The sequence below is a fragment of the Paralichthys olivaceus genome, chromosome 15 (assembly GCF_024713975.1).
Source record: "Paralichthys olivaceus isolate ysfri-2021 chromosome 15, ASM2471397v2, whole genome shotgun sequence".
NCBI lineage: Eukaryota > Metazoa > Chordata > Actinopteri > Pleuronectiformes > Paralichthyidae > Paralichthys > Paralichthys olivaceus.
Window position 1 is genome coordinate 5196811 of NC_091107.1, and position 16496 is coordinate 5213306.

At 40.4% G+C, this 16496-nt stretch overlaps 1 protein-coding gene across 6 annotated transcripts; it reads left to right on the forward strand.

The window, feature by feature from the left end:
- The first annotated feature begins 652 nt into the window (after positions 1–652).
- arfip2b (ADP-ribosylation factor interacting protein 2b) lies at positions 653–15842 on the forward strand. Of its 6 annotated transcripts, none has more exons than XM_069539489.1 (10): positions 654–965; positions 3805–3915; positions 6769–6825; positions 8804–8912; positions 9587–9643; positions 11440–11555; positions 11655–11876; positions 12003–12160; positions 12655–12829; positions 12973–15842. In XM_069539489.1, exons 2-10 carry the CDS (start codon positions 3817–3819, stop codon positions 13126–13128), a joined length of 1149 nt encoding a protein of 382 aa, XP_069395590.1. In that variant the 5' UTR covers positions 654–965; positions 3805–3816; the 3' UTR covers positions 13129–15842. The 6 variants fall into 6 exon arrangements, with proteins under 6 accessions (XP_069395591.1, XP_069395590.1, XP_069395589.1 ...); XM_069539488.1 differs by lacking the exon at positions 9587–9643 and adding an exon at positions 10964–11050; XM_069539490.1 differs by lacking the exons at positions 6769–6825; positions 9587–9643 and adding an exon at positions 10964–11050 and having other exon boundaries at positions 653–965.
- The last annotated feature ends 654 nt before the right edge of the window (positions 15843–16496 follow it).

Below are 16496 nucleotides of genomic sequence, written 5' to 3' on the forward strand. Positions count from 1 at the left end.
ACATCGTTTATACAGCATTTAAAATATATTGTTGGTATTTTTATTTGATTTCAATAGTACATAAAATAATTTGACTTTTTTTTTAAGACTTGTTGATTCAACTTTATATTGGCCCATTTAAAATATATATATATATATATATATATATTTTATGTGAGGTCCCTTCTAGAAATTAGAGCCACGTTACTACCTGCCTTGTTGGTGTCTCCTCATCAATTTAAGTTTTGCAAAAAGTTGATTCAATCACTGAAAAAAAACTTCAAAGAGTTGTGCCAGATTATTTACTGTTACTTTTAAATCTGAAATCACCTCTAACTTTTTATAACATTTAACCTTATATTGCAAAAAAAAACTAACTTATCATTATCAAACTGTTTAAATAATGTTAGTAGTATTGATTGTTTTAGTATTTCACTCTTTTCTCATTTTTAACATTCACACTCTTACATTATTGCTCTAATCAATTATCCACTTTTCATCTCATAAATCTAAGTGAAATTAAGTAAAATATACAAAAGAAAAAACAACTTTAAAATCATAGAAACACTAAAAAAGAATCTGACAGTGGTGAAGATTGACACAGTTTTCTTGGGAGGAGTGATCCCTCCTGTCCTACGGAGACGTTCCTCTGCGCGGAGTGCGTCGGTTAAATGAGTCCCACCGTGTCGTCAGTTCCGTCAAACGTTCCCCCTCCGCTCCCACAGACAGAAGATAGAGGATTATTTACGAGGCGTCCGGGACAAACACAGCGAGACCTGAAACCTCGCGTCGCCATGTTATTGAAGTACAATTATTGAATAAACCATTTATTTTTATTTGATTGTTTTCCACCGCGGATTTGAGAAACGAGACACATCGGTCCCCTCTGAGCCGCGCACGGACTGGGATGCACCGTTAGCTAGCTGTTAGCTTCCTCGCTAGCTTCCCCCGGACGGCTCCGCTCCAGAGACGGGTCCCAGCTCACCGTAAGTCGAACCGTGCGTCACCGACGACGCTGCTTTTAGCTTCGGGCCCAGACTGTGAGTGTTTGTCACCGCAGAGCATCCGGTGTGACACCGTGGAGCCTCAGATTCTCCGTTTGTGACCAGCTTCTCTCTGAACAGCTGCATGTGGGAGCTGGAGACAGGCCCCGGGGGGGTTTCCTCTTGGAAAGCAAACGATCTGCGTGCACACGTGTGTTTCCACGTTTTAAAAAAAAAAAAATATATATATATATAAAGATTGCATTGAGTTATGTGTCGCTGCCATGAGGAGCCCTCGTCGGTTGGATGAGCTGATCCCGGAGCCAGCGTCTCCTTCTGTGGGGAACACATCTGTTCACCTGCGCTGGTGCACCTGTCGGCTCCCATGGAACCAGGAGCTGTGACAACCATCAGCCTTCAACCCTGTTATTTCACTTTACATTCAGTATTATTCCTTTATCCTGCTGCTTCACTTTACATTCAGTATCATTCCTTTATCCTGCTGCTTTGAGATGTGCAGTATATTTAGATTTATTTATTATGAGGAAACACGATATCAAGGATCATCACTGTGTAGTTTTCATCAGTAGCAATATCACAAATATTAGTCATTGTTTGTTCAAACACACTGAATATTTTATTTAATTAATCAAAGTACATTATTGAGCTACTTCAGATTTATAACATATTTAGCTGTTGTTGTCATTCTCTGTTCATACAGAAGAGTTTAAAACCACAACCTTCAGTCAGGAGCAAACATCCAAAAGGAAATTATAATGTGACATTCATCGTGATGATCATAGATATCGATTGATATGGTTATTTTTATCGTGATATTGTGTTTGGCCACATCCTCCATCCCAAGGATTGTGCTATTAAGTTAAATGTCTCTTGTCTGAAAAAAGTTAACTGTATGACACATTATTTTTACTTGTGATATCAAATAATTGATTTCCTCTGACATTTTCTGACTCTTTCAAGTTATTTATGGAGGCTGCACATAACTTATAGTAGACCTTTATTCAGATGAGTGGCCGAGCTCACCCTCGTCTCGTCTCACATTGACTCGGTGACTTCATTAAGAGCTGAGACTTGTGTGCTGGGTTGAGCCTCTCACTGAGGACTGGAAACTGAAGCCAGGTGGAAGGGCCGGTTTCAGATGCAGTGTTATGCAAAGCAGCAGAATTTGTTTGCTTGGTCTCTGCACGGTCTCTCAAAGTCTCTGGTGAAACAGATTTACTCAGTGACCGATGAGCTGCATTTCAGTTTATATTAACGAATGTGGACGTTTAGCAATTTTTGATATCAAAAAGCTCCAGGGTGAGCTGTGTCAGGAGGGTTTTTGTATCTGAGTATAGTTGACCAAGGGAAGCACATCAGTCCTAAGATGTCTAAAGTCAACAGAGACGTGTCATTTTTCGGGAAATGGACAGGGCATGGCAACGTGTGCATTTCTAACAGGCACACAGACTTTGCTGAGGTCAGAGGAAATGTAAACAAGCCTTATTCCTTCAAGCAACATTAGTGATGCCAGCAACTACCCTAACTGTCGTAAACCTGTCTTATATGTTTGCATTTCTCTGAGTCATGTGGTGGCAGGTTTTTTAAGGACACCAAGCTTTTTAAAAGTTAATGAGTTAATTTCCTTTTCTTCCTTTGCTTTCCTCACACTCCTTTTACCAAAACTAATTAATACTGGTATGGTGCATAGTCGTCTTCTGTACATCCTGTTTTGCACAATGGCTTTTTCTTCAAATAAATGATTTATATAATCTATATTTCTTAAAAATTTGTTTTTAGTATTGAATCTTCAAATAAGAACAGAATAATCACAATGACATGGTGCCACATCTGCTGATTGAATTATTTCATGTATTAATTTATGTGTATGATAATCAGAGGCTGGAGGAAAAGCACTGCTTTCTTTTCCCCTCCAGACCAGACCCCTCTGTTTAGTTTCCCACATGCAGTTGAGTAAACTGCTGCAGAGACGTGCTTTCAGCCGAGATTCAGCCCAAATCCTGTCTTAATGAGTGCAGTGATTCTAAAGCAGTGTCAGAAACAGATCAGGGAACAAACTGTTGTCATCAAATGTCTTGGATTCATCTAATAAACCAGCAAATTACATTTTCAGAATAGCAGCTGATTGTTCTTAATGATAAAAAACCCAACATGCTTTACCTACGTCTACAGTCTCCAGGCAGTGTCTTTTATTTCCAGGGTTTGTAAATCTCTCTGTATATATTAATACTGTATTTGTTAGAGTTACCTGCTCTGCAATGTGAAATCTATGATGAGACTTCCTCCTGTTTCACATACAGCCCACATCGACCCCTCTTTAGTTTTTGTGGTAGTGAATTCATTAAGCTGTGCATTTGTTCCTCCAGTCCAAACCACAACCAGCACGTTATTATACACGTGTGGTTGTAAAACCTGAATGTGTGATTATGTGTTTTGACCTATTAGAAATGACCAGATAATATTGATGCAAACGTTGTGTCTGGTCTTGTTCAGCGAGTGGCTGCTGCTAACGTGCGGCCCTTCATTTCAGCAGCATAGAGTGGCCACTTGAAGATGGCTCATTGTGGCGGGTTTTTCATAGGTGTGTTGTTTTTATGCCGAGCGGTAGCCTGGCTCTTTGAAAACCACCTCCCCGCTTGTTTATGGCAATTATATCCCCATCCGCCTAATGATTTGGCTGTTTTGACTACACTCTTTGGTCTGTCCTCTTCAAAGCAGCATTAAAGCCTCACTGTTTTTCCATCGCTACCCTTTTCATGTTATTCACATGCAGCAGTTTGTTGTATCCACACACTCTTTCTCTCTCTCTCTTTTCTCCCAGGAACAGTGCATTATGACAGAAAGCATTATGAGTAAAGCTGCCACAATGGAGATTCCTATCAACAGTAACGGGGACACAGGGACACTAACAGAAGACGACAGCCTTGAACAGGTGGGTCACTGGGTGCACCATTTTGAGTTGACCCTGCACAGCTTGGTTTACCTATTGAAAGCTATAACTCAAGGAATCAGTGTGCAAACTGTTTGTGTTTACACACATTCGATCCCAGGCCAACAAAACACTTAAAAAAAGAACTTGTGCAAACATAAGAGTAATCTCAAGCTCATTTTTTTAACTTGGTTAAAGAACCACCGCACTAGACCACTGTCTTTTACAGCTGTTAGGTCACTTGTATAAACATGTTTTTAAAAATGAAGTAAAAGTTTGTTTATTTATACATTTTAAGGATTTTTTTTATGGTCAGTTGTAGTGTAATTTAGTTTTCTTTCTCTGAATGAGCTTCTCCACTTGATGATTTATTCAAAGATATTTTCCCTGGGGCTCACGCTGTGTGATTCATGGGAGAGCACATGAAGAAAATCAATCCGACCTATATGAGCCAGCGGTAGTGTCATGAGTTATCATGGTGTGAAGGATAAATGGTTCCTTCATTGTTTGAAGTTGACATAATGGTTCTGGGTATTGTTCTCGGCTATCACAAGATAAGCCGAGTCAGCTGACTCCTTTCACGCCACAGGACCACTCTGTGGTCAAATGTACAGAACAAATTAGGACTAGTGCTTTGTCATAAATGGAGTTCACGATCTTCTGGTTGTGTCACTTACTGTTTTTTTTATCTCACCTTGCCTTAATTTACCTTTATTCAACCGAGCAGAATAATCTGAAACCATATTTCAGTCCCTGTTAATTAAAATATAAGATTCTAAATACTAGATTCCTCTGTTATGTCATGTACTGCCCTTCACACACTACTTGAAGCCCTTGTGTTCCTTAGCTTGGTTAACGACAAGAGGAATCCCACTGGGAAATCAGGTGTCGGAGTTCAGATGTCTCCTTGGGAACCAGTTGTTCCCATTAACAGCTCAAGTGGCCTCATGTTTGGTGGTTGCAGAAATGCAGATACACCTCTAGTGTATTTGGTTCCCCTGAACACTAGGTGTCAAACTAAGAAGGTGGATGTTGCTCTCCAGGTTGGAACTATTAATATAAAGAATAATAAAAGACGCTATGCTCCGAAACAGTTTGTCTCCACCCTCCTCAGGAGTGTCTTTGTCATCGTCGGTTAGAATAAAATAAGATGCAGAGTAAGCAAGGCTGTTCTTTTCTCTACATCCTCAGGCACACCTTGTTATACAAACAGACTCAAGATCCTGGTGGAAGCTCAAGCAGTTAATTGTTATTTGCTCACCAAACTATGTGTGGCTCCTGGTGTAGTATAAGAATAGCCTGTCTTCTTACCCAGTTTGCATTGTGATGCAAACATTCAGCCATTTGTCGCGGCTTGTACAGTTAAAAACTCTCTGTTTACTGGCAGCGTCTCGTCTGGCTTCACTGTTTAGTGCTGGATATCAACCAGTTGTCATAGCAACTCTGCAATTAATCTGAAACTGGCTGTGCTTTGTCCTTGGGTGAAAGCCCTCTGAAATCAGATAGATATCCGCTGTGTGGAACCTGGTTTACAGCTGCAGCAGTTTCTGTTGCTCTTGCACGTAGACGTGCAGATCGACGGGTGGAGGACGAGCAGAAGCTTTTCAGGTTTCAAACGCTTGTATCAGAACATGGACGCTGAGTGGCAGCTTGACAGTGTCAGAGAGAATCGGCTGCCAACAGCATCCTGGCAAAGGCATCTGATGCATCAGGGTGGATCAGTGGTGCCTTTTAGCAGTGTAACAGCCTTTTGAGACGTTTGTATGGTTATACACAGTTTCTCAGAGGTGACACTCATGCTGTCATTCCCCCTTTGTGTTGTTAGAATCACATTTTTCTATGAAATACCATAAAGTAGCTGCTGTAGGATCCTGTTTATGGTACAAAATCTGCACAAAAACAGGCTAAACTTTTTCTTGAACCCACCAAACCTTGCTCTTAGTTGACAGCAGGATTATTTTATCATGACGTAGTACTTTCCATCATCTTAGGGACCAGGCACTGTGTCAACAAAGCGTCCAGGGAGGGATCAGTGTTTGCGTCAGTTTTCTCCCTCACTGAACAGATGTCACAACACAAGGAGAGGTTTCTAAAATAAAGGGATGTACACTGAATGAAAGAGAAAAGAGTAGAAGGGTTAGGGGTTTTCTTTGTTTTTAACATGTTATTTGGTTCAGTGTCCGTGTGGTTAAAGTCTCCATCTGTGCATGAGGTTAGATTTAAAAAAACTGTCATTGTTGGCAGCACAAATTCGCACAGTTACTTTCATTGGCCGCTACTAACACAACCAACTATAATTGGTATTTGCTGTCCTGACAATCAAAGTGTGCCACCAGGAGTTTGGGGACTCAGATACGAGGTTTGTGTTGAAATTTGAATGTGTTCACAGTTTTTTTCTTTTCTTAATTTTGTTTTCCCATTGAATGTTGATGTCACTGTTAATGTCTGTACATGAATAGATTATTTATTTACAGTCGAATTAGAATCAGTGGTGTCTTTGTCCAGACAGTGATGGAAGAATATCATGGCAAAGCTGTGAGTAACACATTTTAAATGGAAAGTGGTGAGCTACAACACGCCAAGCCAAACACGCTAAATAATGAACCGTGCTCCGACCTGCTGTGGTATCAGTCGCCATCACTGCTCTCCGTCTTACATCCCTGCTGTGTGGACATCACAATAATTTCTTTCTGGGATTTCTTTTGACATCGTTCTATCTTGTTTCATGACTTCAGACATGGATTTTTTTTCTTTTTGTCTTTTTTTGTTTTGTTCGTGTTTTGTTTGTCGACCTTCTCCCCCCCTCCTCCCCTCCCCTCCCCTCCCTCCCTCCCTCCCTCCTCCATCTCTGTGCAGGCTGCAAATCTGCAGTGGAGCTTAGATGAGAAAGTAGGGAGCTCCAGAGACACCAGGGTGAGCAGGCCATTTGTGCGTTTGTGTGTGTGTGTTTTGACGTTGTGTAGCAACACTCAGTGGTTTGACTTAATGCAGCATTTAATTGCCTCACATCGCGACATTGGTTTGTTTCACGAAATGTCAGATACTTTCTTTTTATTACAAACCACTGTGCGGTTTGAATTGTGCTCCAACTAACTTCAGCTGCAGGGAGTCTCTCAAACAAGTTTTGAGAGACTCCCTCAAAGTAAGTGGTGTTAACAAAATAGCTGCAGGCTAACACTTAGAACACAACATAACAATCTGTTTGCATTTGTACATTAGATTCAGAACCATCTAGTTTGTGTTGTCTCGAGTGAGCTAACATAGCCTAGAATCTGTGTGTGTGTGTGTGTGTGTGTGTGTGTGTTCACCTGGGTGACGTGTGAGGCTACATCCACACCTCTACGCCTTAGTTTCTAAATGCATCAAACTCCAGAGTTTCCAAGCTTTAAAAAAATAACTGTTTGGAAACACTGCTGGAGTTGTGTTTGAGTCCAGACAGAGGAAGACAGACACGTTCAAGCCTTGTCTACACTAATGAATGCAAGGCGTTGAAAAACACTTACTCTAAGCAACAGTTCCACCTCAGCTTTGGTCTAATGAAATAAATCCCTGCTCTTACTTTTCACCACAGCTATTCATCTTTCCTAGTGTCTGTAATAAAAGCAACCAACTCCAGTGTAGACAATCTGCTTCCTGTTTAGCACACGCATGTCCAGGGTATGTTATATGCATGTTCAGGCGTTCAAATATGTTTTAAAACTAAAACGTAGTAGTTTGGATGTAGCCTGAGTGTGATCCCTTTCATTGAGCAAGTGTTGAAACATGGTGGCAAACTAATAACATGTCCTAATGTTGTGCGACTGGGCTTCACGTGTTCTGTTCTTTTATGTGTCAGTTATAAAAACTGTGTTTGTGTTGTGAAGGTTCACTCTAAGTGTTAGTTAAGTCTCAACAAGCAGAAAAGGCCCTGAAGCAAAGCTTTGATACGTTTGTAGAAACTCTTCGGTCTCATTTCCCTCTGTTAAAGTGCAGCTTGACCTCACACAGCACAAATCACAGCAACTGTACATTACGAAAAAAAAAAAGTCTTTGTGTTTGTTTACAACAGGGAAATGGCTGCTTCCCCTCTAGAGCTTTTCTTCTATAGTTTTCTTGTCACAATCTTACTGCACAGACCCGCCCCAAGATTTCAGGAATGCTCCCATTTCATTTTCAGATTGGAAATTATGGGTTTTTGCTCAATGTGGAATATTGAGCGCTCTTTGCTCGTGGCACAGGCAGGAGTACAAAACTGTTATAGGAAACTTAAGGCTGTGCCAGAGTGAGAAATCTGTTTGGACCAGATATTCCTTTTTTCCACCAATCCCCCCTTGAATGTTCTTTTCTTTACCAGATGATACACGAGCAGGAAAGCAGACAAAAGAAAACAGTGAGTTTAATTAAAGAAAACAGACCCGATGGATCCTGTGGCTGGTAACACAGTCCCCCTCTTGATCCAGAGCCACACTGAAGCCTGTGATGGTGATTGTTTTGGAAGGGGAAACTAGTTTGCTCCAGCATTTCCTACTGTTTAGATCATTTAAGTCACTGCTCGGGTTAGACTCCGCGCTGTGGAAGTCTTCTTGTTTGCTCTCAACAGCGTCACGTCTGGAGATTCTCTGCTTGGTTAATCATTGGTGTTTTTTTACGTCTTTCCTACGAGTGTTTTGTCCTGTTGTTATCGAGATAAGTAGAAGAAGTTAGGCAACGCCTGGAGACAGTGTTCTCACTAACCTTCATTAACTCAGTAGTGTCTGTCCCCCTCTAGTGACTAAGCCTCTAACTTACATTGTCTACACTGACTGAATGTGACACTCGAGCCGTAATCACCTGTTTGTATATCCCCCCCCACCCCGAACCCTTCCCTTTGTTCTTCTTTTATTATTTCTATGTGGCCATTAAAACTTTGCAGGACCTGCAGCAGGTGATGGTGTCGGGTCCCAACCTGAACGAGACGAGCATCGTGTCAGGAGGGTATGGAGGAACAGCAGAGGGTATCATCCCCACCAGCTCCATCAAAGGTAGAGTCCCGCTTCACTCTCCGTCCCTCATTTTTAAAATCTTTCTTCTCAGCCAAACTGTCGCTCTGCTGTTTTTGACGTATACTGTTGACTTTGTGCTCCATTTGTGAGATTTTTTGATTCCTCCGGCCTACAATCAGCCTTCCCCTGATATCTCGCTTTAATTCATTTGTGGTAATTGGTGGTCAGATTGTGCTGATGTATCTGAAAATGGTCCATTACTCAAATCACATTTTTCTATGCAGGTGTAGGATACAGCAGGATGAAAGCCAGTAGAGTGCGTACCTCTGCCAACTGTCATCCTATGAAACCATATTTGGATCTGCACCAAATTACACACACTCGTAAATATCAGGCCCCTAAATATGCCTGATTTTCCATTTTCCATCAACATCCATTAATTATTATTTGAGAAATCAAGGGAATGTGTAGAACACATACAGTATATCTGTTCGTCCTCAGATAGCATCTTCCAGCGACTTGGAGCATAAAACTTGATCGCACTTTCGATCAGCTAAAGAGACTTACACTAGAAGTCAAAGTAGATCAGGAGCTTAACTCCAGCAGTGCATCTCAGTTTCACAGGGAAATAATAACACCATCCTTCCTCTTATTTGATTCTAGTATCTCTGAATCTTTGTCCCACTCTCTCTCTCCCTCTCTCTCTCTCTCAGGGCCAGCTGTGCACTACAATGCAGAGTTTAACAAAAGGATCCCAGTTACAGGATTCGGTAGATCCATAGTTCTAATAATTGAGAGCTCACATCCAAAATGTGATAAAAAAAAAAAAAAAAAACCTTTATGGTGATGCAGGAGCTTTATAGACTCTAGACCAGCGGTTCCCAAACGACACAGAAGGAAAAGTCTCAAGAGGATTTCCTGAAATCAATCATCATATTTTGGTCATAATTGTTCCAAAAGCTGAAAAATCCTGGTTAAATTTAAGATAAAACTATGTAAATAGTCATCAGCTTTCTGATTCACTGCCTCCATGTGACCCCTGAGGTTATTAAGACAGATTAGTTACAGCATCGGTTACAGCAGTTTAATTTACAGCACCACAGGAAACACTGCCACATGTGCACATGGGTGAATGTGTTTCTGACGTGCACGGGCTGAAAAGTTTGGGAACCTCAGATCTAGACTATTCAGTAACTGTTGCTAAGGTTTTATAAGCAAGAACTTTTTTACTGTAAACTTCACATGTCACATGATGGATATCTCATTTTGGAGAGAAGTTCTTTACATGGAGTGTCTTTTTTTTTAGCTAACTGGGAAACTGCTGCCCTGTCCCTTTTTATCAAATTGTGTCTTTTTCGGTGGAGAGAAGTCGGGGTACTTATTCCAGCCTGGTGCTGTTTTTCTAACACAACTTTTCCCTCACACTTTAATTCCTCTAATTCTCTGGTTGGCTTCTTTTCTTTGTCTTTCAGTGGGTCTTTACTTTTTAGTTTTTCACAGAATATCCTAACGTCTCTGTAGCAAAGAGGAAACCGTCTTCATTAATGTGTTTGTTTTATCACCACTAGTAAAAGTAAGATGATATTGCAAAAACTTCAGTAAACTTTTAGATTTTAAACCCCCCCCCCCATGTCTCTCGTGTTTATCATTTTTATTTATTATTTAATAAAAACCTAATCCTCTTTATTTAGCATCACACCATTCAACACTGCATTTCAACCTGCCCCCATCTTCACCATTACTCATTCGTCTGCATTGTTCACTGATTGTCATGCACTAAACGTTGTCTTTTCATCTTGTCTATCTTTGTCCTCCACCTCTTTTTCACAATTCCCTCCCACATGTTCCTCATCGTCCTCTTCTCCCTTTTGTTGTCTTACTTCTTTTCTGCATCTCCCCGCTCTTCCCCACAAACTTCCTCCTACGTTATCTTTCCATTTCTGTCACGCTCGTTCAACCTGAATAATTACTTCATGTTTAAATCTCAATCCTTCCCATTATTTGAAAAATAAAAATGTAAATCCCACTCCTACTCACTCCCCTCATTCATACCCCGAACTATTCCTTCAACCACCCATCTACTCTCACAGACCTGCGTATGAAGGCCAGGCGAAGTAATGTTCCCCCAAACAGTAATGTCATCTGCCATTTAGCCGGCCCGCCACATGAATACCAAGGTACTGCAGAAGAAAAGAAAAGTGTGATGTTACTTGTTGAAACATTCAAAAGCCTCTGTATTGATAAACCAGGTAATTTAGCAGGTACCTAAAAAAAAATCCCTTCAGTTTGTTGAATAGTTCAATAAAAAAGAAGTTGGTTTCATTATACTAAAGTCGTTTCTCTCAGTATTTTCAATATTTCTTTGCTACTAACTCTCTGAATGTTTCATGGTGGTTTACGGGATCATGGTGATGGATTGTGGTTGTGAGAAAGCAGACGTAGACTCAGTTTTTGTCTTCACTGAAAGCAGCAAAGTTTTTATTTCCTTTTTCCTGGGGTCAATCTTTATGCCTCATTATGTTCATCATGTTCTTTGTGTTTTTACATTTCGGTCTCTTCTTCTCAGGCTCCAACATGCACCACAGCAGCAGCAGCTCGTCGATGACGGCGGAAGAAATGACCCGTGGCGTGGCTGTGGAAAAACTAGAAACTGTGAAGAAGTGGGGTTACAACACATACAAGGTAAGAGCTACTTGATTGACTGATTGATTTTTATTTCAGTGTGTCTGTGAGGAGCGTCGGGATGAATCGGTTTGTGTTTCTGATGTGTCTTGTGTTCAGTGCACAAAGCAGATGATCTCGGAGCGTTTTGGTCGGGGTTCCCGGACTGTGGACCTGGAGCTTGAGGCCCAGATCGAGGTGCTGAGAGACACTAAAAGGAAATATGAGAATATGCTGCGATTGGCCAGAGCCCTGACCAACCACTTCTACAACATGGTGCAGACGCAGCACGCGCTGGGCGACACGTTCGCTGACCTCAGCCAGAAATCTCCAGAGCTACGAGTGAGGCCTAAAATTTATTGACGTATTTTTTATGTCAGTTGTCCTAATATTTAGAAGCTGAAAATATTTAAACACTTTTAAAAGCTTTTAGCATCATCTGTGTTAAATCTGTGTTTTTCTTTACAGGATGAGTTTGGCTACAATGCAGAGACTCAGAAGTTGCTGTGTAAGAATGGGGAGACTCTACTTGGTGCCGTTAATTTCTTCGTGTCAAGCATCAACACACTAGTCAACAAGACCATGGAGGACACCCTGATGACGATCAAGATGTATGAAAATGCCAGGTAAGGTCAGGCAGCAGGTTCATGTCTTCTTTCACCTGCGAGCCAGGACGGTTAGCAAAGAGATTTAGACAAAACAAGAAACGCATATTGATATTACCCTATAAAATGTGAAAACAATGGGACAGAGTTGCTCAAAGTCACGAGGCTAGCTCTCTGATCCACAGCTTCACAGCTTCACTTCATTTTCACCTGCTTTTAGCACAAAAGCTCCAAAAAAACTACTGCACATTATCTGCTCAGCACCCAACATCAGACAGACACGTGGAGATTATATCAGCTTAAAGGATGAAAATGTTTCTGCCTCTCTTCAAGTAGGGTTAGGCAAAGTGCGAATAAAGCATAGAAACTCTATATATATCATTATATTTTTATAAAAGGACCAAACAGAAAGTTTCTGTTTCTTAATCTTCAAATTAATCATTATTCAGCCTGAAGCTTTGTTCCCTCTTTTTCTTTAAACTGTGTTTTAACATGTTCTCTGCTTTTCTTAACAGACTGGAGTTTGATGCCTACCGGTCAGACCTGGAGGAGCTGAGTCTGGGTCCGAGGGACGCTGTAGCTATGGCTCGTATAGACGCTGCTCAGCAGCAGTACCACGTGCACAAGGAAAAGTACGAACGCCTCCGCTCAGACGTCACCATTAAACTCAAGTTCCTGGAGGAGAATAAGGTCAGTTAGGGGGTTAGGCCTCCATCGTGATTATCAGCCCACAAAGTTAAAAAAAAAAACACATCCAGGTTAACTGAAACTTTTCTTGTGGGTACAACCCACACACACATAATTTCCCAAACTCTCTTGTGTCCGTCTCTCAGGTGAAGGTGATGCATAAGCAGCTGCTGCTCTTTCATAACGCCATCTCCGCGTACTTCGCTGGCAACCAGCAGCAGCTGGAGCAAACGCTGAAGCAGTTCAACATTAAGTTGAGGCCCCCAGGGGCCGACAAGCCCTCCTGGTTAGAGGAGCAATGAGAGCGCCCCCTGCTGGACCTCCTACAGCCTCCAACTTGACCACCTCCACCTGTTAACCTGTTGAAACCCCCAACTTACAGAGGACCACTACAGAGAGAGACATGCAGATAACCGGGTGGATGGAGAGTGAAGAGGGGTGTGTGCCTGGATGACTGGACTGATGAATTACAGGGTATTATTGGTGAATGGTCCTAAAACAGCAGGAAATAGCTCGGCCAGTTTCATAAACAGTCAGGGGGCTTTTAGTGCCTCTCTTCCCAACTTCCTTGTCTCACTTTAACCTTCTCCTTGTGCTTTGTTCCCAGAGACACTGTTCATCTCTTCCTCCCTCTCTTACCCACTTACCGTAACCCCCTCCTATCTACACTACTTTGCTGTGTACGCTTGTGTTAGTCATTTTTATGGCTATTATTGACCTCCTCAAGTGCTGAGTTAAAATTCAACCCCACCCCACGCACCGCAGAATCAGAGACAGACGAGTCGAGGAAAAACAGCTCAAATCATCCAACGCAAACGCATCAACACTCTTCCAAACCGTCATCACTCTCCTCGTGTGCCTCCTTGAATATGAGCTTAAGTTCAGAAACAAATCGACGTACACATGAAGGGGATTTCTGTGGTACACTGGAAAAGAAATGTGCAAATATTCTAACCAAATACTTTTTCACTTTTGAAATAGTATCTGATTATTTGTAGCCTAAAAAGAAAAACTGTTAAGTTTAGTATTTGTTAAATTTCATCTCTTTATTTTCGAATCATTTCCGTTATTGAGAGCCGTGTGTTTTATTGGTCAGAGTGCAGGACAGTATAATGTTAGAGCAGTGTGTGCTGGTGTTTAGACTGCGAGTGCTGCAGTGTTTAGTCTCTAATTATGAGAAATATTACACATTTTAACCTGAAAATAATTCAACTCATTCTGTATGTGCAATGATGCAGGTCTTCAATAATTGTATTTAATTTGACATGAGAGACGTGTGGTCATGACTGAGGAGACACGATGGGTCTTACGTTTCTGTCTAGGTCCAATGACGTTTAATGGAGTCACTTCATTATTGAATTGTTTAAAAGGACGGCGGTACATTTTCTTTGGTTTTACATTGACACATAATTTCCTTTATGTGTTTTGTTTTTTTAAGTCTGTCTTTTCTGTTAACGAGATCTTATGTTAATATTTAGGCTGGAGTCCGACTGATGTGGATTTTTAGGGGCAAATGTAAATGTTAGGGGGTCAAACATTTCGAATACTGATATATTGATTGGCCCTATATATAAATATATATATATATATGTTAACAATACTTAGCAACGATTTCTAAGATATTGATATTAAAGCCCCTTTTCCACTGTTACACTCACTAACATGTGGATTTTGTTTTTTACTCCCGGGTTAATTACAATTACAACCAAATATATTGAACTTAAACTTGAAACTTTGCGTAAAATATAATCAGACATGTACGTCTTTTCACCATTGCTAATTCTGAAAAATAAGTTTTCACATCGGCAACAAAGAAATGCTCACATTAGCTGATTTTTATAGACCATCCCCTTGAGCTCTAATCTAGAATCATATCTTTAAGAATATATGTTTGTTTTCCTTTTCTTCACACTTCTTCAGATTACTGTAGCTCCACAATCCACTGACGCTAACATTTCAACAGAAACTCTGACTAGATGGTGATTGTCAAACTAATGATTCTTCATTTCTTTTATCTCCTGTGACTAAAACAATGCTGAAGTATAATAATAGTAAACAATCATGAATTGTTGAGAGTTTAGAGAAGGTATTGCAGCGTAATAGAGAATGTTTATGCGTCACTGTATTTATTATGTTCATCATATATTTTAATCTTTTAAAATCTAACACACTGGAACTTCTTGTTTGTGCAAATTACTTTTACGTTTATGATTTAATGAAGTTCAAAGCGATACAAAGAATATCCAAACTGTAATTAATCTACTCGAGACGAGAAAATAAATTCTGAGTTGATGGAATTGAGTTTCGTGGTGTCAGACCTCGGTGAAGTCAAATGATGATTATTCAGTGCAATGAATGTTGTACCACTCTGTATTTAGCACCAGTCCTCCAGCTCCTTGTCTCCTCTGTATTTGCATGGCAGACAGATTCATAGCGTCGGTGCAGATATGTGTGTGAGTGCACTGATGCTCTGCTCTTCGCCGTCTGTGCGCCAGCTCGCATGGACTGGCCTACGCCACGCTTTAGGGGAAAGTTCTGCAGGGAATTGGATTGAATTTCTTTTAATGACAAACAAATATCACAGATGGAGTGTAAGATGTATTCCTTTGCTTGTGTTTTCTGAATTCTTTCGTGACAGTTTGTCCACTGGGTGTATTTTATTGTGGCGTTTAAAAAAAAAAAAAAAAAATCTCTGTAAGACACTTTTTGGCTAAAATTGCAGTTTCCCAGCTCCTGGTCTGATCGACCACCACACAGCAATATTTGACCCTTTGAAAATTCCTCTCCCTAACACCGAAATGAAGATTTATGAAATGAGATATTTTATTTGTGTACAATCAATATTTTCTAGGTTGAGCTGGTATATTGTACTTGATTGCACATAATGGTATTTAAGGTGATAAATGAAGTTGTGTCATGGATTGATGTAGTACTCTGCCTTCATTCCTCACTCAGACCTGAACAGTCCCAACTCACCCCAAGGGAACAAAAAATAAAAATACACGTTTTCAAATGATCTGGCTGTATTTTCTGTTTTGTCCTCCAGCTCACTTGTGTTGCACAGTGGTCAACTTTCTGTTTTATCTAGAGCAGCACCTGGATACAGTCAAAACCAGTCATCCACAGGTATTTAAGAATCATTCTTGATTAAAGTCATTTATCTATCATATCAAAAAAAAGAGGAGAATTTAATTTAATTATTATTTTCCATTTTTGAAAATAAAGTCTAAATGATGAGAATAAAATCAAATCCTCTGGTTGATCAACTCCAGTTAGAGGAGTTGTCAGAGCATCAGATGCAGTTTAAGGCAAAATCTCAAAGTCCTTAAACTGATCACCACAAATAAAATTAATGTATTTGTCTAAATGCTCTAACGTTACTAGTAATAGAATTAATGAAATTTTTTACCTTTTCTCTTGATAAGCAAATTCAAAATCCTCTGAATTACTTTGACTTTATTCTCAATATGACACGTACAGCTTCCTCCTTTCTTTTTTTAACTCTGCCTCTAAATGTGTACATCTTTTATCAAATGGCAGCTCTCTTGTCTTCCCTCATCTGACGCAGTAAAAATACACATTTCATTTGTATTCACGTGTATTCATATACATTTTACCCAGTTTTTGTTTTGTGCTGAATATTTATCTCTCCAAAAAGGGGCGTTCCCAC

Bases quoted from the DNA above. Each gene is read 5' to 3' on its own strand.
- arfip2b (XM_069539488.1), top strand. From the start codon at position 3,817: ATGACAGAAAGCATTATGAGTAAAGCTGCCACAATGGAGATTCCTATC. The intron at 8,913-10,963 runs GTAGAGTCCCGC...CTACTCTCACAG, and splicing joins CCCCACCAGCTCCATCAAAG to ACCTGCGTATGAAGGCCAGG. The intron at 11,877-12,002 runs GTGAGGCCTAAA...TTTTCTTTACAG, and splicing joins AGAAATCTCCAGAGCTACGA to GATGAGTTTGGCTACAATGC.